Source organism: Berghia stephanieae, chromosome 7, assembly GCF_034508935.2.
Source record: "Berghia stephanieae isolate SIO BIC M18660-M18661 chromosome 7, UCSD_Bste_1.3, whole genome shotgun sequence".
Lineage (NCBI taxonomy): Eukaryota > Metazoa > Mollusca > Gastropoda > Nudibranchia > Aeolidiidae > Berghia > Berghia stephanieae.
In genome coordinates, this window is record NC_088366.1 from 32,493,951 (window position 1) to 32,517,918 (window position 23,968).

General features: G+C 33.0%; 1 protein-coding gene across 24 annotated transcripts in view; it reads left to right on the forward strand.

Moving 5' to 3' along the window:
* LOC144977087 (anoctamin-10-like) overlaps window positions 1-23,968 on the forward strand; it is a 37,485-nt gene that overhangs the window by 7,355 nt on the left and 6,162 nt on the right. For 7 of the 24 annotated variants that reach the window (XM_078921850.1, XM_078921853.1, XM_078921852.1 and 4 more), the window contains exons 6-15: window positions 434-556; window positions 871-1,132; window positions 1,673-1,995; window positions 2,955-3,010; window positions 3,786-3,860; window positions 8,520-8,732; window positions 8,992-9,183; window positions 10,288-10,422; window positions 12,584-12,700; window positions 15,232-15,267. In XM_078921850.1, the coding sequence (XP_078777976.1) occupies window positions 434-556; window positions 871-1,132; window positions 1,673-1,995; window positions 2,955-3,010; window positions 3,786-3,860; window positions 8,520-8,732; window positions 8,992-9,183; window positions 10,288-10,422; window positions 12,584-12,700; window positions 15,232-15,267 (1,532 nt within the window). Of the gene's footprint in view, window positions 1-433; window positions 557-870; window positions 1,133-1,672; window positions 1,996-2,954; window positions 3,011-3,785; window positions 3,861-8,519; window positions 8,733-8,991; window positions 9,184-10,287; window positions 10,423-12,583; window positions 12,705-14,889; window positions 14,912-15,231; window positions 15,268-18,071; window positions 18,119-23,968 lie in introns of all 24 variants that reach the window. The other 17 variants (XM_078921858.1, XM_078921861.1, XM_078921860.1 and 14 more) reach the window with 4 other exon arrangements.

Here is a 23,968-nt window from a genome sequence, read left to right on the forward strand (position 1 = left end):
GGACTGATTGTATTGGGTGACAGGCAAGTACTTAAAGTAGCTATATTCAGAATCAAATGTAGTCATTTGGTGAGTATCAGATCACCATAGTAAGAGTGTGTCGTTAATCATGTTGTTTAGGTCAATTTAATTAAATTGTAAATATTGGTAGCAAGTATGTGTATATATAATTATATATATATATATATATATATATATATATATATATATATATATATATATATATATATATATATATATATATATATAATTGCTGCTGGTTGGACATGGGGAGTGAGAGGGGAGGGGAGATCAATCAGAAAATATCTTCTGGATGGATACTGATACCTTTGCTTATGAGGTTAGTACTCTACCATTGAGTTATCAGAACCCCAATGTCACATACAATGTTTTGTTTTAGAGATTCAATGACATTATTCATTTTTATTTACAGTAAAAAGATATTTAAGCCGTGGCCTTGTGAGCAATATATTTCCACTCCATGGTGTGGAAGCCATCAAAAAAATTGGGACTGAATGGTACTCTTTGAAAAACATCTTCAAGAAGCAACCCATTTGTAAGTGCTACGATTTTGGAGAGAGAGAGAGAGAGAGAGAGAGAGAGAGAGAGAGAGAGAGAGAGAGAGAGAGAGAGAGAGAGAGAGAGAGAGAGAGAGAGAGAGAGAGAGAGAGAGAGAGAGGGGGAGGGAGGGAGAGAGAGAGAGAGAGAGAGTTTTCCTTCCTATGTACGAATTATAGCGGTTGTCTTTAATCCATCCGTTATTCCAATTTTTATTTTTCATTTTTTTCTGGATGGGGTTTAAATTTACAGGTAAATGTATTAGCAATTTTTAAAAAAATATGCTAATTGGTCTATTTTTTGTCTCTCCAGTCAAAATTCAAGAGTACTTTGGAACAAAGATTGCCTTGTATTTCTCCTTTCTTGGTTTCTACACGGTCTCCCTCATTCCGCCAGCACTGATTGGCGTCATCTATTTCATCTTCTCGGGCCAAGGAAGCATGTACAGGGAGGCAATTTTCTCAGTGTTCAACCTGATCTGGACTACGTTATTTTTGGAAGGTTGGAAGCGTTACTGCAGCACATTGAGCTTCAAATGGGGAACAATGGACAGTGCTTCAAGATATGCATACACGTTGGTTGTTTTTGCTTTTGTTTGTTTTTTAAAATTTTATTAAATTTTTAATTTATTTTGGTCTTTATACATCTAATTTTTTTCTTCATTTCTCTCTTTAAGATCCTTGAAGTCCACAGCTGTCAACCTTTCTCTACAAACTCTATCTAGAACGTTTATATAATGTATTTCCATTGATTCATTTTAGTGCACTTCATAAAGTTTATATTGATTTCTCCAGTAGGCCATATAGAGCCAAAATTCCATTTCACACATTTCAAGTTGCCTGCATTTTTTTGGACATGCCCTTTTACAATTTCCGTCATAGCCTGGTACTCGTTCATTCACCTCTTAGTCAAGTAATGATTAATTTGTGAGATATATTTTTGGAGAAGTTTTTCTTTTGTGTTTATTAATTTTTTAATTATTTGTTTGTTCTTTTTGTTGATGAAATAGTATCTAGGAGCTCTGTCTCTAATGGTTCTGATGTAACAAGATTATTTTATTTTGAATAACTGATGTCCAATCCCAAATTCTGATTTTTTTTCTTTATGATTGTAGATATGAGGAACCGCGTGCTGATTACAAAGGTAAAATGGGGATCAACCAGGTAACTGGACAACCAGAGCCGCAATACCCGAAATACAAACGGGTCCTAAAACTGTACCTGGTTACTGTACCCATCATGTCCTTTTGGTTGACCATAGCATTCTTTACCATGCTGGCCTATTTTTGGGCTGAAGACTGGATGAAAGTGAATGGCATCAAAGACATGGGTATCATTACCACCTTCAACAACCTCTTGCCCACCATTGGCTATGCCATCGTCATTGGAATTCTCAATGGGATTTACCGGAAGGTTGCTGTCAAGCTCAACAAGTTTGGTTAGTTTGATGAGTTCAGTACAATACAGTCCAATAGTATTTAAATAGCAACTAAATCTACAAAATGCCAAGAGATAATTTTTTTTAAAAAAAGGTTACATTATTATACTTACTAAGAAATAAATATTTGAGCTTTTTATTTTGTGCAATATCCACTAAACATGCTCAAAGGGTCCCTAGTCAATAGCTACACTTAACGCGTAGGATGAGACACGACGCCTGTTTGGCAATACTACAATTTTTCTGACAGAGACAACTCTGTTAACAGCCAGGTACTCATTTTACTCAAGTACGATGAGAGAATATGGGTAACCAGCCTTTTCCAAGGACTCAACTATGCCCCAAGCGAGGCTTGAACCAAGGACCTTCTGATCAATCGGAAAACAAGTGTCATACCACAAAACCATATAGCTGCAAGTATTTATGGTTCAAATATAGGATGGGGGCTTCGTCCATCATTTTTGTCTTGTTTCTTCTTCTTTTTTTTTTCTTTTTTTTTTTTTTTTTTTAATTGTTTTTTTTTTCATATATGCACATCTATACAATATGTGACCCATCGTCTCAAAGCGGTATTATGTCGGGATACTCTCGCTGAGTGAAATTGAATTCATTGCCACAAATATAAAACTTGGGTTTAATTTCTCTACGTCGTGCTGGAGTATAAATACTATTTTTTACTTTACAAAAACTTCTAAGGTCCAATTTCTCATCATTCTGTCTCTAAATTCACTTTCTTGGGTCTGAATCTTCCCGACATAATACCGTTTTGAGACGGAGGGTCACATATGACATGTTTGTTGAAGATAGGAAGATGTGTTATCAATAGAGAAGACCAATATAATCAAAGTATGGCAATGAATTCTCTCAGAAAAAATACTCACAATGGAGAATCAAAAACTTTGATATATTTTTATAATGTCTCTCTTTCAATTCACTTATTCTCAATTCTTATTTAATAGAAAATCATCGTTTACAGTCCTCATATGACAATCATCTCATTGTCAAGCTGATTTTGGTGAGTAATTTTCATTAATGTCACAACTGATGTTGATTTACTTATCAAAACCAAAATTTTCTCGAAATACTATTTTGGACAAATGGATTTCACTTATTCTATCCCTTATTTTGTGTTCCCCCACATTGTGTGGATAGGTCAGTTTTATTATGAATTTGATGGCAGCAACGCCAATATAAGATTCTGAACTCCTGCTTTTAGAATTTCAAACAATTCCCTAATACCACTGCAGGAACCTGGGAGTGGCATAGGGGATGAATTTGAAATTTCAATCTCAGGAGTTCAAGAATACTTTCATTATACCCTTCCAATGATCTCACTTATGTTAACTTTTGTCAAAATGTATTTGTTTTTACAGTGATTGGTTATGAAATTTAATGATTTGACATTAGAATTATCATTGTGGTCAAGATATCATTACGCGTCAAAATTTATTTTTAGTAAAACACGATGTGTGTGGGAGAAGAATATTTCTTGAACTCCTACATTAGTTTACAAAGGATAATAGGATATAGATATTTTTTCTATTATGCTTAGTAAAATCAGGCTTTCCCGAAATGAAAGGGATATGTTGCACAGCAGTATGGTCTTTGTCATTTTATAACCTGGAATTCTGGGTTTGACTCACATCTGCTGCAATATTTGGCCTTGAACAAGTCACCTTGTCAAAGCTTAAGGGGTGCTGTTTTTTTGATGCTAAAAAAAATTACCAATTGTTGAATGATATTGATGGGAAAGATTTGTTGTTTTTTTTTTTTTGTTTTGTCTTTTTCAGTTTGACTTCATCAATTGCTTCATTTGCCTTTTCTACGTTGCTTTTTACATGCAAGACAGAACTTTATTGAAAACAGTGAGTATCTTATTTTTTAAAAATTATTTTGTTTTTGATTTTTGCCCCTTCATTTTTGCAGATATTAATTTGTGGTGGTGTGGTATCATTTCAAAAACAAATCTTCACAACCATTTTGTGATAAACATTGCTTTAAGTCATTGGATGTCCAACCCGAGGAGAAAAAAGCTGATTACCCCTTCTGTACTGCTAAACTGGATTATGGCAAACATTTATATATTCACAGCATTAGCTAAGACGCCTCAAGGCCGTACTGCTTTGGTAGGATGATTGTGGCTAATCCCTCATTCTTATGTTTTATTCAATCCAAAGAAGATTTAAAGACAAATAACTTCACCGTTCTAGGAAAGAAAATGATAAAAAAGAGTTAATTTGCGGGTGGTTGGATGGGAGCATCACCCTTGAATCATATACCTATGATGTTCGCATGGGTGTAGGATCCGATAGTGATGTCGTTTCTTCTTCTCTTTACTAGCCTATCCTGCTTCTTTAGTTTGTGATTGTATTTTTGACAGGGGATATTTTTTTTTCTGTAAATCTTCTGCCTGTTTGTTCTTGGTTATTTATAATTTAGCTTATGATATCTTTAGGTTATGATTTTGATTTACATTTGTACTATTTTTGTTAGATTGCTTGTTTTTTTGTTTCAGCGGTCTCTCATATAACCTCAATTGTGTTGGAAGAGACCTAAAGCAACAAACAAACAAACAAAAAAAGAGTTAATTTGAAAATGTGGAATAGTGGACCTTTGAAATCAAGTAGACCTGAAATCCTTAGTCGATTAACTGAAATCAGCCAATTCATCAAATTAAACCAAAAAGAAAAAAAAAGATGAAATAAAGACAGAAAACATGTAGGTAGTCAGACTAGTATTAGACCTGTAAATTCTCAGTCAATTAACTGAAATCAGTCAATTTGTCAAATTCAAATATTTTAAAAAAGGAAAGAAAGAATTGAAGAAAGAAAGAATTCACAAATTGTAGTCGAATGACCGTAAAGTAATTAGGAGTGTTCCACAGCGCTACGCATAGCACATGGGGGCCGTTTATATTAACGATGGATATATTGCCAAGGCTAAGCGACGCTTTTTAGAATTGGCGTGTCTGAACACATCCCAGTGTATTTTCACACAGCCTTCGTTAAATTATTGTTTCACTTTCCAAACCTGTCGTGATCCCAACGGTAGCCAATTTTAACTGAGCTGCCGAGCGATAAATTTCACTGTTTCATCTAAGCCAAAATTGACCACATTTACATGAGGGCTCTTAAAAGAATGAAAAAGTAAAATGCGAAAGCTGGAAGTGCGTTATGTAGCCACCTTCAAATTGAAAGTTAGGATAGATTGTTACAAGCACATCTCGATTGCCTCACGTTGTAAACAAACTGGTTGACCGTTTCTTCACTGATTGGGTACCTAATTATAAGGAACAATTGTAAGTAGCCTAATTAATTCCTGCGCAAATTAGGACGTTTTCTGCCATTGTTTTGCTCAAGCAAGCTCGCTGTTTGCTGTTTACTGTGGCGATTTACCATTCATTTCGATTCTTTGGATTTTTCCGCTACGGCTACGCCTGCCGAAGTTTCTTCATATGATGATAATTCACTTCTCCTACTTAATGATTCAGTGTATTGGCCAGAAGTCAGATTTATTTCAGTTTTTTTAATGTCATTAACTGATTGAAAATCAAGTTTGCTCATTGCTATATTATTTTAATTAATGTTCTCACATTGCATGAGCTGTTCATGGATCGCAATTCAGACTTGTCAAAGTCGAGCATTGATAAAGATGTGAGGAATAAATTCAATTGGTCATGGCACTAGAAGTTAAAGATTATAATGGTGATTATTTTTCTGACTATGTCAGACAAATTCCAGAGGCAGGAATATGACTTTGATGAAGTCATCTTTACTTATATAATGAATGACATGCTTATTTAGCCTTAGCATTCCTTCTACTTCTTCATCAAATCAATGGCAGTCATACTTCCAGTAAGTAATAACACCCACTATTTTAATGTATTGTATTTATCACTCTCCTCACCAATGATGCCTTTATTAAAAAAACCCCAAAAAACTTGACTCTTCTGTTTGTCGAAGAGTTTCAGTCAATTTTTATAGAGCTCATTTACAGGTCTAAGTATATACTTTACAAGGCTTTCAACAATAATCAGAATGTTCCAAAGAGCTATGCATAGCTCGTGGATCATTTATATTATCAAGTAAATACTTTTAGTGACCAAGTTAGGAATTGTTTTTTTTAGATTTTCTGTCTCTGGACCCTCCGTGTATTTTCACACAGCCTTCTTGAAATAAATAAACTTTCCAAACCTGTGGTGTTCACAGAAGTAGCCAAGCAGATTGACAAGTTCGACTTCTAGTATCATTGTGGTGTAACCTTTTTATGCTCTTGATATATAAGACGTTTTATTGTTATTTAAGACTATTGCCCAACATAGTATTCCTAAATTTAAGTTTTTATTTGTAAAATGTTCCTAAATTTGAAATTGAGGGTAGGATGCTTTGATAGTACTCGCTAGATATAAGACTTTAAACCCTTGAGTTTCAGTCAAAATGATGTGTCTTATACATAAGTATATACTGTAAATTAAACTTCCGTAGATTTGTCATGATATGGAAAAAATGTCTTGATATGTTCATTACGAATTACAGAAACAAAATTTTTTACACATATTTCTTACAGCAGCTCATGCCATGCTGGTGGACTGCATAAGTAAAAATAAAGATATTTTCTCTTAGGTGTTCCAATTTATTTTTATTCATGGATGAAATCACTAAATGACTGAATTTTTTTTTTACCATTATTAGGATTAACCTTGAAGCTTAGAATAGACAATACATCAGAAATTATAGGAATAAGTGTTGCAAACACTTCGTATTTCCTGTACTTTTCTCTCCTCCTCTACTGCTGTCATCTAACACTGGTGTATCTTACACCTTTTCACTTTCCATACTATTTCAATTGCTGTTTTGTCTGTCTTTTTTTCCCATATTCAAATCCAGTTCCTGGGCACTTTGTTGGTGACACAGCGAGTCGTAGGTCAAATTGTAATAGTCTTCTAACAAAGAAAAAAGAGCTGTTTTACATTATCCACTAAATGTGCTCATAGCATTTCAGAGGGGTCTCAAGCCAACTGCAACACTTAACATGTGGGATGAGCCTGTAAGGCTCTTTCACATTTAATTTCCATTAACAGAGACAACACTGTTTATGGACCTGGTACTCTTTTGCATTGATTATCGTAAAAAAATGAGTGCGAAGATTTTCACAGCCATCTACTTGAGTTTAGTTGATGGTAGTTGGTGGAGACATTTAAATACATGTGGTCAGGTTTTGTAATTTATTTTCAAAATCATTGAATCAGTCACATGACCTGATTTATTAATTTGAAATACTATCCAAGTAATCCAATTCTGTTTAACTTTGAAGTATAGAATAGACATTACATCAGAAATTATAGAAATAAGTTTTGCAAACAATTGTTATTTCTTGTACTTTTCTCTCCTCCTCTACTGCCATCATCTAGCACTGTAATGTGTCTTACACTACTTTTCACTTTCCATACCATTTCTATTGCTGTTTCTGGGTGGGGTTCCTGACCTCCCATAGTGGGCAGGGAGGTACCTGCTGTGTCTTTTATCCCCCTGTATCTGTTTTCCAAGTGATTTCTGTGTCTTGGAATCTGGGTGGGGTTCCTGACCTCCCATAGTGGGTAGGGGGGTACATACTGTGTCTTCTATCCCCTTATGTTTTCCAACATGCTTTCTGTCTTTGTCTTGGAATGAGATTACTTGGTTTTGTCCTGGCCCTGGCCGGAGTCCTAGCTCGGAGGGAAACAGTCAAATGCATAGTTATTGTTTTGGGAGATGATGTTTTTTTTCCTTGTAAATCATTTCTCTGTTATGTATTATTATATTTGTGATTTTCAATGTATAATGTAAGCATTTGAGTGTATTCCTCTTTGTTGGATTTTGTGCTTGTGTCCGGATGAGACTTATATGTGATCTCAAACTAAGTACATTGGTGGTATGCTCTTGGAATCTACATCTGATCCCTATTTGTTCCTAGTTCCCCTATGTCTTACTTTTTCTTGGGTGCTTTAATTGTAATTCTATAACTTTTTACTATCCCAGATTCTTCCTTTTTGCTGGCGCTGATATAACCTAAATGTGTTGGAAGCGCCGTAAAACCCTTAAAATCAAAACAAGAACAACATGTCTTGGAATGAGATTACTTAGTTTTGCCCTGACCCTGGCTGGGAGGGGAACAGTTGAATGTATAGTTATAGTTTTGGGAGATGATTTTTTTTTCCTTGTAAATCATCTCTCTGTTATGTACTTTTTTTTTAAACATATGGTCTGTAAACATTTGAGTGTATTCCTCTTAGTGGGATCCTTGCTGATGTCTGGATGAGAGTTTAAGGTGGTCTCAAACTAAGTGACGAATTCCCCTTTGTCTTACTTTTTCTTGGGTGCTTTGATTGTATATCTAGAATATTTTGACTATTCCATTTTCTTCTTTTTACTGGCGCTGATATGACCTAAATGTGTCACAAGTTCTGTAAAACCCTTAAAAACAAAAAAAAAAACATCTATTGCTATTTTGTCACTTTTTTTTTTTACCCCCACACTCAAACCCAGTTCTTAGGCACCTTGTTGGTGACACAGCAAGTCGTAGGTCAAATCCAGGAATCTATCATCCCATACCTGTTTGTGAGACGCCGACAGAAAAAGGTGGATTCTGCGCTGAATCAGTCCAATGTCCAGTCTTCACTTGCAGCAACAGATTGTGAGGATATTGATGAATATCACAAGAAACAGACAGCTTTAGAATCCAGAATGGACAGATATATGGTGAGGAAAATTTAAGCTTTTCACATTGTCATCATCATCATAATCATTAAGATCATAAAAACTACCATTATCATTTTCTTAATCATCTTGTTATTATTATCATATTTATGTTCTTTGTCATTATTGATGTCATCATAGCCATCATCATCATTGTCATCCTCGTCATCATCATCGGTATCATCTTTTTGTCAGTTAACACATTTATCATCATCATCATCATCATCATTATCATCATCATCATATTGGTTATCATTCCCAGGGTTCAAATGATGAATATCTAGAGATGTACATCCAATTTGGCTATGTGTACCTTTTCTCCTCTGTATTTCCTTTGGCTGCCCTGTGGGCTTTACTCAACAATTTGATTGAAATACGATCTGATGCCTTCAAGTTGTGCAGGGTCTATCAAAGACCTTTTGCTGAGAGTGCCAATAGTATTGGAGCTTGGCAGGTATGCAGGATTCATTCCTTTTATTTTCTGAAAAGGAGAAAAATTTCTTTATGTGTTTATTTACTCTTATATTCAATTAGTTTTATGGTGCTGTATATTTTGTGTATTCATTAATTCATTTATTAATTCATGTAATTATTTATTAACTCGTCCATCTCAATAAGAACGCTTTTACTGCTCTTTATAAAAGTTTTAAACATATGTATATTATTTCAAATTAATCTAGCCTCAAGATTTAGGAAACATTCAAATAACTTGAAATTAGTTCTCATGGGCTTTTACTTGTTTTCAACTAGAGAGAAATTATTGTTTATCATCACAAGAAATTTGAACATCAAAACATAGTCATTGCATCACATCACAAGAAAAGTTTATACAACCAATACATTGCTTTTATAATTGTTGTTTGTTTTAAACAAGTGATACCGTTTACCCTGATCTATGACTTTAAATATTATAAGCCTTTGTTTCATGATTAATTTCTGTGCACATTTTGTTTATATTTTTTTAGTCAACAAATTTTCATTCTACCTTTTCACTTCTTTTTTTTTCCCTCTAAACCGGTGTACAAATTTAGCTGATGAGAAAAGCTCATTGTTATCAAACATTTAATAGTGTGATTATAAATGCTAGTCTCCTAAAATCAAATGGGATAGCCCTATCAATTTAATGAAAAATGAATTATAACAGCATTCATTTTTTGCTTTATCTTTTCACTGATCGAAATTTCTGATCAAAATGAAAAAAGGTGTTTTGTCAGTGTGAAGCCGTATCTAATGTTATGCATGCATAAATTTTAAGATAATACCGCTCAGTGAAATATTAAGTCCAACCTATTATCAAACCGCATTGAAGCCTTTAATGGCAAAATTGAATTTCTTCCCACTCATAATTTCTCCCATGCTGTAAACCCGGACCATTTTCACCAAGAGGGCAGTATTAGCTTTGCGAATGAAGTCTGTCACATCGCTAGTACTGTTGCCTGTGAAAATTGTAAGACAAGATTTCAAATTAGTGCAAAATCGAGTCCCATCTGGAAGGGGTTAAAAATCATCTTACCTATGTGTTGAGAAATTAACTCTTAAAATTTCTATCCTTCCTCAGGCTGCCTTTGAAATCATTGGTCTCATCTCCGTCATCACTAATTGTGCCCTTATCGGTTTGGATCCAAACATACAAAAGCTGTTACCATCCAACATGTCAGCTGTCAATATGGTGATCATTTTTGTGGTTGCGGAGGTGAGTTTTTCATAATACAATAGAGATGCCATTATAATGGTTCCTCAGAGCAGCAGCCCATGGAGTCTGAGTTTATCCCGATTTTATCCTTTGGATAGGGTGCTATGTGTACTTTCAGCCAGAACTAACAGTTCGAGCTACCCAATCACTGCTGGGTGGACAGCAGGGATGCATCAGAGAAAATCTTGACTGCACCAGGGATCGATCACAGTCTCTTTGGATGTGAAGCGAGTGCTTTACCATCTGAGCTATTGGGACCCCTGTTATAGTACTATTTGAAATCTTAACTCCAGTAAGTCTTACGTGCCTACCAGAAATCACCAGAAATCAATAAGGCAATGGAACTCGCCAGAGGAATGGAACAGTTCACGCATTAGTGGTCACAAAAGTTCAAGCTTTCTTTGTTGGTTAAAGGTCATAGTGTCAGTCATCTTCTGTCCTGATTCATGGACCAGCGTTTTGCTTGAGTTAAAGCAGCTTGAGGATTTTCTTTTAAGGTTGCAACTAACACACTAGATACAACAGTTGATCATATAATGGAAGCATTTTTAATTAAAAAAAAAAAAATTAATAAAAGTACTATATACACTCTGAAAAGAACTTCTTGTGGTAAATAGTGGTTTATTATTTGAATATGTTTACCTTATTTAAATAAGCTAACAAATTTCTTTTAGATTTTTCCATTTAGGGAAATACAAACAAAAAACCTTTTTTATTTTGAATTATGGCACTCATTAAACCTTTATTTTATTCAATCATTTTATTTTTATTATTACCAACCAGTTATTGTAATCTTTATATCTGACAAGAATATATTTTATTCAACAGAAGAAATTAAGAGATGAGATATAAACACGAAGAGCACTGCCTCTCCATAGAAGGGGGAAGGGGAACTGATTTTTATTTTATGCTAGGCCAGTTTTTTCTTTCATTCTTGACCAGTTCACACAGCAGTATATGAGTTCTCTTTTTATCTGTGGCAAACAGAATGACATATCTATGTCTATCCATGTCTATATCTTATCTCTTAATATCTTCTGCCTAACAAAATATTATTTTCTTGTTGGAAATACAGATTACAATAATTGGTTGTTAATAAATTAATGAGTGAATAAATAGATAAATAAATAAATGAATAAATAAATAAATAATTAATTGGTCATCTTACCCATTACATCATTGATACAAGATATTTCACCGCATACCCCAGTATATGTTGTAGACATGGAACTCGCTTTATTTGTGCATGGCTAGCTGGTGGCATGGTGCCTTATCAGTAACAGTAACAAGTGATGTTGGGCATGTCAGTGACCATATAGTCGATTAAAATCAGGTTCCAGTTTTGAGTGTTTGCATGAGGGTCTTTAAAGACTTTATCTCACGATTCTGTTGTGACTGAGTACCTGGCTATAGGTAGTGGTGGATATTGTAAGAGTGCTAGCAGAAAAAAGAGGTGTTTTGTTCTGTATGGAGTGGAAATTTGGTTCCATATGGCCTACTGGGGAATTAACGAACCATTGTGAAGTGCATTGATCAATGTGAATCCATGGTCTTATATAAATGTTTTTATTTATTTATTTATTTCTTTGTTTATTTATATATTTATTTTATTAATTAAGTGCCAGAAATCCCTTGACTGGTTACCATATCAGTTATTGAAATGCAATGCGTGCCACTGTTTATTATTTTTGTTGGTATTTTACCAAATTTAAATCAATGTAGTAACTATTCATTTTGTTTTATATTTTTGTTGAAAATGTAAAGAGCTATATTAAACATTTTTCAAAAATAGATAATGGCACGAATGAAATTATCACTTTTCTTTATATTATCATGTTATCACTTTTCAGTTGACAGAAAGAAAATACTGGGAAATCAATCTCTTTTGACTTTTTTAAAACAAAATTTAAAACTCTCTTCAGAAAGTCTTTCCACAATTAGCTAGATCGTTCCAATGTCCTTTTATTACTTAGTTGTAAAAAACAGTAAATTATTGTTTGATGATATTTATATCCATGTCTCAACTATTTTTTTGTTCTGTGATTTTGCTTTAAAGAGTAAAGTGTAATTTAATATTTTCAACATATATATCTCATAATATATTACCACTTTACTTACTTACTTTTCTTGCGTTTCTTGCATTCTTTCTTTCTGTAAATAGCACATAGTGTTGGCCATCAAGGCCAGTGTAGCCGTCCTCATCCCAGATCTCCCCAAATGGGTTGTCTTGGAGATGGCGAAGCAGGAATATGTGGCCAAGATGGCTCTGAGGAAACAGGTGGGTGATTATGATAGCATCATAGTTAATCCATTTACTTCTATTTTTTAACAAGTCATGGTTCATCAATTGATGGATACAAAAGATAGGAGACAAGGCGATATTATAATATAACATGTAATATTTTTGGTAACAGGAAGCAATAAAATTTGCTGGGGTTTTTTTCTTTTCTTTTTTTTTATGTGGCTATCTGTCCTTGTTTTAGAATTTGTTGTTGTTTTCCTGCATCCTGAAAGAGACAGTCATGTGTATGTTTCCTTGTGAATTGATATCTTTTCCCTTGTAAATCATCTCTATTTCTGTGTGAAAGATTGTAAGCATGTGACTGTACCTCAATAGGAAGTTGTCATTTGTTTGTCTCTAGATTTGACTTTTTTTATTGACCTCAGACTTAACATCATGACCACCCCACCATCAACCATTTTCGTGATACGTGTAACCCTTAAGTGTATTGAAACTTTTAAAAAATATTTTTAAAAATAAAATCAACAATAAAGCAATGCTGGTCAGCAAAACTGTTTTCATCGGTTTTCATTTTTTGAATTTATAAATTTGACGTTTCTGGATTATGAATTTTTGAAAAGTTGAGGGTGATATTTGAATTCATCAATATTTGAAGGAGAAAAAAAAATTCTGGCAAAAGAAGTATATTGCTAGTGTGAGGCAGTGCTGTGGTGTTATGCATGCTGAAGAGAATACCGCTGAATGAAATGTTATATTCATCATAATGTCAAAACCTTTAATATTTTTAAGGAGAGGGGAGAGGGAGGGGGGGGGGGGGGAGTGGTATAATATTATATAAATGTGACCCGCCATGCCAATCTGGAATTGTGTCGAGTTGAACCAGATGAAAAAAAAAAGAATTGAGGATATAGTAAAAATAATTTTAAGGGTTTAATTTTTCGTTGGCTTGAAAAACTGCATTCCCTCTCCTCAAAACCTTTAAATATAATTCAAGTTAAGTACAGTTTACAACTTTTAGTCAATGTTGAACATTTGATTCACTGTGACATTTTGCAAGTTAGAAATGGTTAGCTTTTCTTCATTTACCTGAGAGCAGGGGGAGAGTGGAAGAGGGGGAGGGGGGGGGGGCATCTTTTTTACTTTCTATTTACTTCATTTCCTTTTTCTGAAATGGGTATGTTTTAAAATTGTTTAGGGTGGGGCTGGGATCCCTTGTGGACATTGGGGGATGAGGGGCAGGGGCAGTCTGTTGTTGTTATATTCTTTTAGAAATGGTATTCTCATCTCCCTTGTTATGTCTTTGTTAGTTACTGCTCTTGACCATAACAGTCGCTTGCTTTTTGGCCAAAGTAAGTCTCCAGGTTGTTTCATGGAAAACTGTGCCATAGCAGTTGATGAATTTGATGTCAGAGTATAGGCGTGGTGAAATTATTACTGTCATTGCCAATCTTAATTTGTGTTTTTTTAATCAGCATATTGTTGCTTATATTTTGATATTTCAAAAACCCCTATTGTTTTGTGGTTTAACTTGAAGTAATCAATCACAAATAAGTGGCACTTAATTGTATCAGGGCATTTCCATCTGGCATAATCAATATGTATTAATTTGATTCCTAATTTGCCTAAGGTACGGTACCTCAGACTTGATAGAAATAAAAAAATTGCTCTTGAAATCTACTTTTGGTTCTTTGCGTGTGTGTGTGTGTGTGTGTATATACATAAATAATCATCTGTTCTTTTCCTTATGGTTCAAGAGTGCACAGTACAAATAACCTTGTAGAACGATCCAATTACTTTCTCATTCCAATAACTGACAGCAAATGATAAGGACTTTGTGATTTTTGTACATCATTCATAACTTCAAGTTAGACTGACCGCATATTCATTGAAAAAGATATTGTGAAGATTGTATCCCAATTTTTTCTATTATAAAATATATCACAGTTCCAATGCTTTTGAAATTAGGAAAACACAATATATTAAAATGAAATAAGTTTATCTTCTCTATCTTATCTTTAATTTGTTTGGTTTCCTAATTAAAAAAAAAAATCATACCGTAATACATTTACAGAATGTTTTGTTAGCTAGTGTCTTTTTTGGTAAAAAAAATAATTTTTTTATTGTTTTGTTTGTTTGTTTTTTTTAAATGTAATATTTGCATTTTACTTTTCTTTTTTTTTCTTTTTAAAGAAGGATGTAAGTAAACCATATTAATGTGTTATCAGTCTAGATGGATATCTATTAGTGGTAAAGATGTTTTTAAGTCAAATTTTTCTTGCTTGTTGTTTTCACACGCAACTTTACATCGCACATATATGAGTGAGTGCTGGTTTTATATGCATTGAAGGTTATTTCTTAGCACAAGTATAAAATGACAATTGACAAAACGTATTTATATGATATGGTTTCATATAGCATGCTGAGATAAAAAAATATGGTGGTATGAAACAATGAATAAGATTGAAAAATATGTAGTAATGTTCTTTTTGGTTGTTCATTGTTATTCATGATCATTAATAACTTTATAATTATCATGTTCACAATGCAATGGCTTTCCCTGTCCACAGAAACACGAGGACCATCTTTCCAACAAGACTCTATGTGTTGGTGTCCTTTAATATTTTTTTTGTTTCGTTTCTTTCTGCAAATCATTATTTTTCACTCCAGTAAAATACAGTCATATTGATTAATCTGATTTAATATGGTTTAATCGGCTATTAAAAATAAAATAAAAATTTTATTATTAATAATAATCCTGTCAACAAAGCAAATGTTCTAACATGAAAGGGTGAAAGCTTTTTACTGCACATTCAACAATTATGAATATTATTCATCTAACAATGCATTATTTCATTCTGTAAAGACATTACAGTTTGTTCTAACAAATTAATGTTCTGTTTACTCAACATAAGATTGCTCTATAAATGTTTACAATTGATATTCTCATATAAATGGTGAAATAATTTATATTTTTATATATTTATTATATAATGATAAACTTTATATCAACAGGCGCCACTGTTTTTCTCAAAAGAAAGAAAATATAAAACAAAAAATCGCATGCCATGACATTTTAAAATCATGAAATTAAAAGGAGAAAATGAATGGAAACGAATCTAGTGCAAATTCTGTGAATCCTGTTCACTTTTTTAAAGATTTTGAATGTTTCCATTCTGTATAGTATAGGGTTCTAATGTCCTTAACAGTACAGTCTACATTCTCATCTTTATCCATCTCTATTGCCTTTTCAATGATTTATGTTTGTCATCAAAATATCACTTTAAAATATTTTCCTTTCAATAGACCCCCTCCTCCAAACCTTGGTGTAATTTTTAATAGAAATTGAGTTTGAAAAATATTTTTTTTGATATTAATAAATTTTTAACTCAGTTTCTTGCCCAACATCTTTCTTAAACTTCGTTCTTTATTTTGTTTCTTTCCGCTCTCTATTAGTTTTAGTTATTTATTTTGTTAAGTTTCAAATTGATATGGTCATCCTGAATTTGAAATGGTAATTCATAGGAGAAAAAGAAACTCCAAATGTTTGTATGGATATAGAGTCACTCTGCCCCTTACTGTCCTTACTTGTCGCAAAATAATGACATCATTTTTACTAGATGAAGCTCACAAGGACCAGTTTGCCAGCTTGTACAATCTAAAGTTTTCTTATATTGAATTGATCTCACTTTCTCTCTGTTTAACCCATACCGACCTGTCCTAAACCAACCGGGTCAGTATCGTATACTGACCGCCTCTTTTGAGTGCCTGATAATAAACGTTTGTGGTGCTACCAACCGATCGAAGTACTTGTAGCTTATACCGACATCCTTTCAACTAAATTTATCGACTGTTCCCATACCGACCATTACTTTTGGCACCTATTTTTTAGTTGATGGAAGAATTGAAAGCAAGATGTGACACACTTGTGATTAGAGTGTGAACAAATATAAAACAAGTGAAGGGGGTAGTGATAACAAAAATCAAGGTTTAACATTGATTGAAAGTTTAATCGAAAAATGAGTTTTTTACTGAAAAAAAGATGGAGACAGAGAAAAAAAAAAAAAGGGGGGGGGGGGGGGGTCAAGTACTTTCAAAATTCATTTTGGCATAGGACAAACATCACAGTCAAACTACACTCACTCGCTTATTCCTCACTCATACCTTGAACCTCTCCTGTTTACCCTACACCCCTTGTGAAACCATCTTGCACAGAAGACACATCCGATCCATCCATCCCGATCTTTGTTATCCCCACACATAAAACATACACTTTCATTCACTCCCATATCCATCCAATCCATTCATCCCCCTAACTTTCATCCATGTACTGAATTTGTTCAGAATCTTCTGAATCCGTTGATTCCTTTTCAGGTCTTCTTTTCAAATTCTTTCCTGCCTTAGTTCTTTCTTTCTCTTTTCCCTAGCTTTACTTTTTGTCTCTTTTTCCTTCTTCTTTCTCTCTTTCTCTGCTTTTGCTGCTGATTCCTTGTCCCCCCTCATTTTTCCCCTGTCTGTCTTTTTCCCATCTTGCACCATTTTCTTGTCTTCTGCCTCCTTGGCCTTCTTCTCGTTTTCCCAGAGACTAATTCTGTCCCTGGATCCTTGGTGCTTTCCTGGCCAATTGTTTGGTACTGGCAAATTATTGAAAGTAGCTGGAGGCACAATTTAATTGTAAAGCTCCTAGATAGATAAAAAAAATCGGTATTTAGACATCAAGTTCATTATCTTTTAATTTTTATATGCTCTCATGAAGCGCTCGGTATGGGGCAAAAGTGACCAATCGGTATGACCCTTACCAACCTCCCCAGTCAAACTGTCTCATGTGTTCCAATGTGAATACAACCACTGTTTTATACTTCTCAGACTGCTACCTTATGCACACCAGTCATGACTTTGTTTCACAGAAAAGAGATCGCCCTCTGTCTTATTTGATTGGTCAGATGGTAATCTAGCTAGTGATAAGGAAAGTGGAGTTCGCTTACCTTTGTGAATAAAGTTGTCAGATCTTGGAATACAAAAGCTTTTCTCGACTGTGCACTGGTGGAGATGGAGACAAAACAAAGGGGATTGCGCATGAATAAGCGTAATTAACACGTGATTCTAGAATTTTATTATTTTGTGATGCAGCTTCCTTGTGGTCGGTATAACCAAGGACTGTAAGAGGCAGAGTGACTCTAAAACAAACCTTTGTTTTATTAAAAAAAGAGAAGGTTTGTTTTTTTCAAAGATGAAAAACTAATATTTCACAGTTCAGTACGAAATGGGCGCTTCTAAATTTTCTCAGATCTGATTTAAAAAGTGTTTTAGCAGATACTTTTGTTGACAGTAGGGATTGAGATGACTGTATGTGTGTCTGAGGATTAGATTTAAAGCTAAGAGAAAAAAATGTACACCCATTTCAATACAGTTAAATCTGAAAAATGGAACCAACCCCTCTTGTAATGCTACTCTGTGGTAAGAATATTTGAAAATCCCTAGGTTTCGGTGAATAACTCCAATGTCCCTACCATTGTTTGATCCTTAAACCTTGTAAAACCAAATGTGTATGGCTTGTCCACCATACTATGGGGTTTGGTAAACTGAGGAGTAAGCCTCACATTTTACCTTGAATATTATAACTTTATGTTTACTGTCCTCTGTCACCAATCACACATTCCGCTGTAAACCTTTAATTATATTGGAGTAATACTGATAATAATGAAAATAATAATATTGATGTTTATGATGATGATGATGATAATAATAATAGTAATAATAATAATAATAATAAGAAGAAGAAGAAGAAGAAGAAGAAGAAGAAGAAGAAGAAGAAGAAGAAGAAGAAGAAGAAGAAGAAGAAGAAGGAGGAGGAGGAGGAGGAGGAGGAGATTGATGATAGGATTTTGCCATGAATCAGTTCCAGGATATTTTTTAAAGAATGTAATTATCCAGCAAATGGCAAAATACACAATAGCCATTTTGGTTTATGAACAATCTTCTTAGCTACATTATTAAAAACCAAAAAAAAAAAAAAAATAATAAAAAAGTTTTTATTAAACTTTTGTGGCTAAGCTGACAGGCTTGTTAAATTATCATCTGTGCGTAGTATTATAATTATAGAAAAAAAAATTAAAAGTTGAAAACCATATTACTAACTCATATCGAGCTTTTGTTTAACTTTAGCTATTTAGATTGATATTCTACTATACATTAATTTTTGGTACTATTAGTTGATGGTCATTATTGCTCAGCCATGACAAAAAATATAGTGCTTGCAAAATTCTTTGATATTGCTCAAGACTGAGAATTTTTACCAGAAATGTTAAAAATTGCATCTATTTATGTATGATTAATTTTCTGACTAAATTTCTCAAATTATCAACTTCGTAAAGTCCATAAAATCTTGAAAATCGAGCTTAAAATCAAATTAAAAACAGAAAACAATCTAGAATTTAATTTGATGATTTTGGAATACTATTTTATTTTAGATCACTGGGTTTTCAATATTAATCTTAGGTCAGTGCTGAACCCTTGAAACTTTCTCTTACAATTATCACCTTCAGTCTCAATTCTAACATGTAAAAGGTGTTTTTGTTTATGAAGTGTTTGCTCCTTGTTAATTTTTCCCACCTCTTTCAATTTTTATGTCTCTACAGAGAAATGTCACGTTTAAGATAAATCAACAACAATGATGGATTGATGAATTTGATCTCTCTCATACCCTCTACTTCCTTAGCCCCCTCCCTATGTTTGTGAGATTTGTATGATATTTTATTTTTAGAAATATGTCACCGATTGTCTCAATCTCAGTATTACAATGGAATGGAGTGGATCACTTTCAGAACGTTGAGTAGTCTATGCTACAAAATTCTTGTTAAATTTATATGCTTTTATCGAAGTAAATGCTTCTCCAAAATTGTATAAATCTGGTCTCCTTTACTTTAAAGTCGTTTTATTGTTTTATTTTGGCATTTGGTTCACCCCAAAGAAAAACAGATTGAAACAGTGGGTAACATGCGCACAACAGATACTGAAACCTCACGTTGAATAGCCTTGGTTTTCTTCTTTTTATTTTTCTTTTAAAACAAGGATGGAAGGATCCTCATTGATGTTGACTTTTTTGTTTACTGTCACCTATGTTAAGTTTGTCCCTCTTTTTTTCACAGGTAATTTTAAAACAATACTCCACTCAAAGCACCATGGGATTTTTATGAATTAGAAATAAGCAAATGGTGTTATGACTAAGGATAATGAAATGTATCAATATGCCATCAACAGCAATACTCAATTTAAGAGTCTACCGTTACAAATGTGATAAAGCAGGTCATCAAATAAAGTCTGTATGAGGGCAACTGTGATAGTCATTATTAGATGATTTGTTTTGAATATCTTACAAAATCTTTTCTTTTCGTGACATTCATTACTTTAACATGGGGGCTTGTCAGTTATTGATTAGAGGGAAATTGGCAAATATTTTTTAAACTACCAACAACAAAAATAATAAAAGAAATAGTGACCTGAGGCAATTCCTGATATTTGAGCCCCCTGTCACTCACCTATTCCCCTCATCTTCCCTCCTTTATTCTCCGCCTCTCCACATTGGTTAGGTGCAAGATTGAATGCTCTTTTCGTTGTTTTGAAAATGGAGTTTTATCTATATTATACAAGAGTTAGATTTGTTTCTAAATTGACTTCAGACAACGCTTATTTTAGATTAACCCTTGATTCTAGGATGATTGCTTCATTATATATTTAATATATATCAGAATAACAACCTGTAAATATTACAACATAGATAATACCTGCAATTTGTGCTGATTTTATTGTAAAGGGGCATCCACTATACTCTTTTTTTTGTGGTTTAAATATCTATTACAAATACAATATTTACTGTAGGCTTAATGCTTGTGAATTTAACAAATCGTTTTCAATTTTATTTTCATGCACAAATTAAATAATCGATAAGAAATAACAATAGAGAAAATGTTGAGACAATATGGTAAGTTTCAATCATGTTTTTGTGTTTTCCACTAAATTTGAAATGTTGTCAGAGTTGTTAGGTATTTACCAACGATAAAAGATAATCAGTGTAGGTTATAAGAAAAGGGAAACTCTTGATAATTTTACATATTTTTGAATTAACATTATTGATGTTACATTTCTATTTAAAACATGAAGCTTTCTACAAAAGTTACTTTCTCCGAAACTATTTCCATTCTCTCTTTGCAAATGTTGTAACCATATTACCTATATATATATATATATATATATATATATATATATTATATATATATATATATATATATATATATATATATCACCCAATACGAGATCCCTGTTTAGACTCTGATTAGATCTGAAAATGTCACAAGAACTGTTAAAACCTATGTAATTAAAATTAATTATGCTTTTTGAACTTTGTACTTGGCCGGTGGAGCCTTTTTCTTTTTTTTTAGATTTTGTTGTGTGGATTCATTTAGAGTTAATATATTTTGAATCCTATCAGCTTCCAGCCTCAGACTGGCTAGTGATAGTGGTTAGTAGCAGCATAGTGTAGTTATATGGTTTACATTCTTAACATAATGCTTTTCCCTGTTTTCAGCAGTTGACATTCAAGGCCATTTATATCCAGCAAAAAAAAATAATCTATATTTGCACTATATACAATAATCTTATTATTTTATTTTTTTTACTGAGCATCAATGTATAGAATTACTGGCTTATTGCACTTTGTATTCCTATATTCATTTATTTATGGCATGCGTTTATATAGGGTGTATTCAACTTTTCTTTTTTTTTTTTTTTCTTTTTTTTTTTTTAATATATTGCATGGAATTAATTATAGGGAGTGGATAGTGGAAACTGGGAAAAGTTTTGAGTGATATGAGGGATTTGATTTTTAAATCTTACATGAGCAGGATATGAAATTGATAAATGTCTTGGAACTAGGTGATATGCAAGTGTCCTTGAACAAGGTGATGTGTATGCGTGAGTGTGCATATGTGAGTGTGTGTGTGTGTGTGTGTGTGTGTGTGTGTGTTTCTTCTTTTTTTTGGTCTGTGTATAGAAAGGTAGGCATGTTCGTCGTGAGATAGAGGATAAGAAAAATGGTCATATGGTATATACAATTTTCAGTTTGAAGAGGCAGGATGAGTCTTCTATCTTAAGAGTGTAATTTTATTTTTAGTTATAATGAATTGTATGTGAGGGATGACTTTGCTAGTAGCCAACACAACATTTTCCTATTAAGGACACAGCACAGTAAGAAATTTTGAGCAATACTTAACTGCAGTTGACTTTGGGATTGTTTGGAAAGCAAATTATTTGTTTCTTCCATATCTGTGAAATTCTGCACCAGCACCTTGTATTTATGTGGGGAAAAAAATGACTTCATTTTATCTGAAACAAGATATGCATATAAGAAACAGCTTTGTATGTTGTTGCCCTTTTCAGACAGGGTATTTATATTCACCAAGTATTCATTCTAAGACATAAGGTCCAAGGACCCGGAGTTTATACAGTAACAATTGCTTGCTACCCTTAGGATAGGACGCTATCGACAAGTACTTTCCAATAGTTCTCAGAGACTCAGCTACGTATAAGATAACCTAACATTGTCTCACACTTTTCACAAAGAGTACAATAACAATAATTATATTAATGACTATGATGATGACAATGCTGATGGCGATAAGGATGATGATGATGATGTTGATGAGGTGGAGCAGAAAGGGGGAAGAGGAGAAGGAGAATAATGATGATGTTTATTTTCACAGATGCAGATTATAAAGCGAACTTGTTATTAAAGACACTTTTTAAAATATATAAAGTGTGATGAACAACAAAAAAGAAAAATTATAGGGAAGTGTGTAGGGCAACATAAAGATAAAATTCCAGTCATTTTCCTTTTTTAATTGACTTTTGTCAAAATAAAATATAAAATAAAAAATTGTTGGAGGTGATATTGAACATCAAAGAATGAAGAATGATTTAATTTACTACAAACATGACATTTTTTTTTCGTTTCTTTGTTAAGTTTTTTTTTTTTTTTAATGTTTTTGCTTTTTGTGTGTGCTTTTTTTTTCTCTTGCGCTATGTGAAATTCTTACTTGCATAGCCTCCAACAATTTTTTATTTGGTGTTTTATTTTAATATGATAAAAGTCAATTTCAAAGGCAAATGACTCGAGTTTGATCTATTTTTTTTCACACACTTCTCTACAAATTGTTTTTTTCTTATTCATCACATTTTATACATTTAAAAAAAATCTATTTAATTCATTTTATAATCTGCATTTTTTTAAATAAGCATCATCTTTATTTTCCTGCAAGGATATTTTGGTACTGTAAAAAACAACAACTTTGACTCTTTAACACTTCATTACTGGAAATTTATTTGATGCATTAAGTTAGTAAATGTTGATCAAACAATAAATATTTCCAAAAGATGATTATTAATTAAAATGAAATTTGAATTGCTATATAAAATACACAAATTTTAAAAACTTTTTCCCCGAAGCCATATTGGAAACTTGCAGTTATAACTAACCTTTTACAGTAAGGGTTCTAATTGCTCTAACCTTAAAATATATCTTCCTGTTTTCATCTTGCCGGGCTTTAAGAACAAAATTAGGTTTCTCTGCCAAATGAGATGATGTGGTATCATCAAATATATTTTGTGTCATCAGTTTTTTTGGGTTTTTTTAATTCAGGCATTTTGAACAACTTAATACAGTACAAGCCGTTAATTAGAAAACACTCACTTAGAACAGCCATTTGATTGGAACAATTTGTCTATGACAGAGTTTTTTCTACCGGTTTTATCATTCAATATCATAAGCCGCTTATTTCTTGTTATGAATCGCAATACTGTGTATATTTTTATGTCTATTATTGTGTAAAAATAGAAGACAATTTTTAGACAAGTATTGAAATGAAAGTTTGGCTCATTCTGTTATAGGTACCAAAATAGATTTGTGTTTAGTCACGAAGGCCATCTGAGTAATCAGGTAATTTGAATACTGGTAAATGGGAACGGTTCATGTGAAACGGTGCTTTTCAATTAAGCACCTTGCACAGTTAATCTGTATCTTGCCTAAATCTATAAACAATGCCTAAGGCAATCATAAAATCATACAAAAACACAAATGCATGTAAATTTTAATTCATGCAGGTAGGTAGATCGAAAAAAATGTAAGTTGCAACTCATATATATATATAATATTTATATTTTAAGAATTGTTATAATCTTCATCTTTTTACAATGTCACACTCATGAAAATTTAGACTAACTGCCTACTTAATGAAAGGCAAGTCCATTTCATGA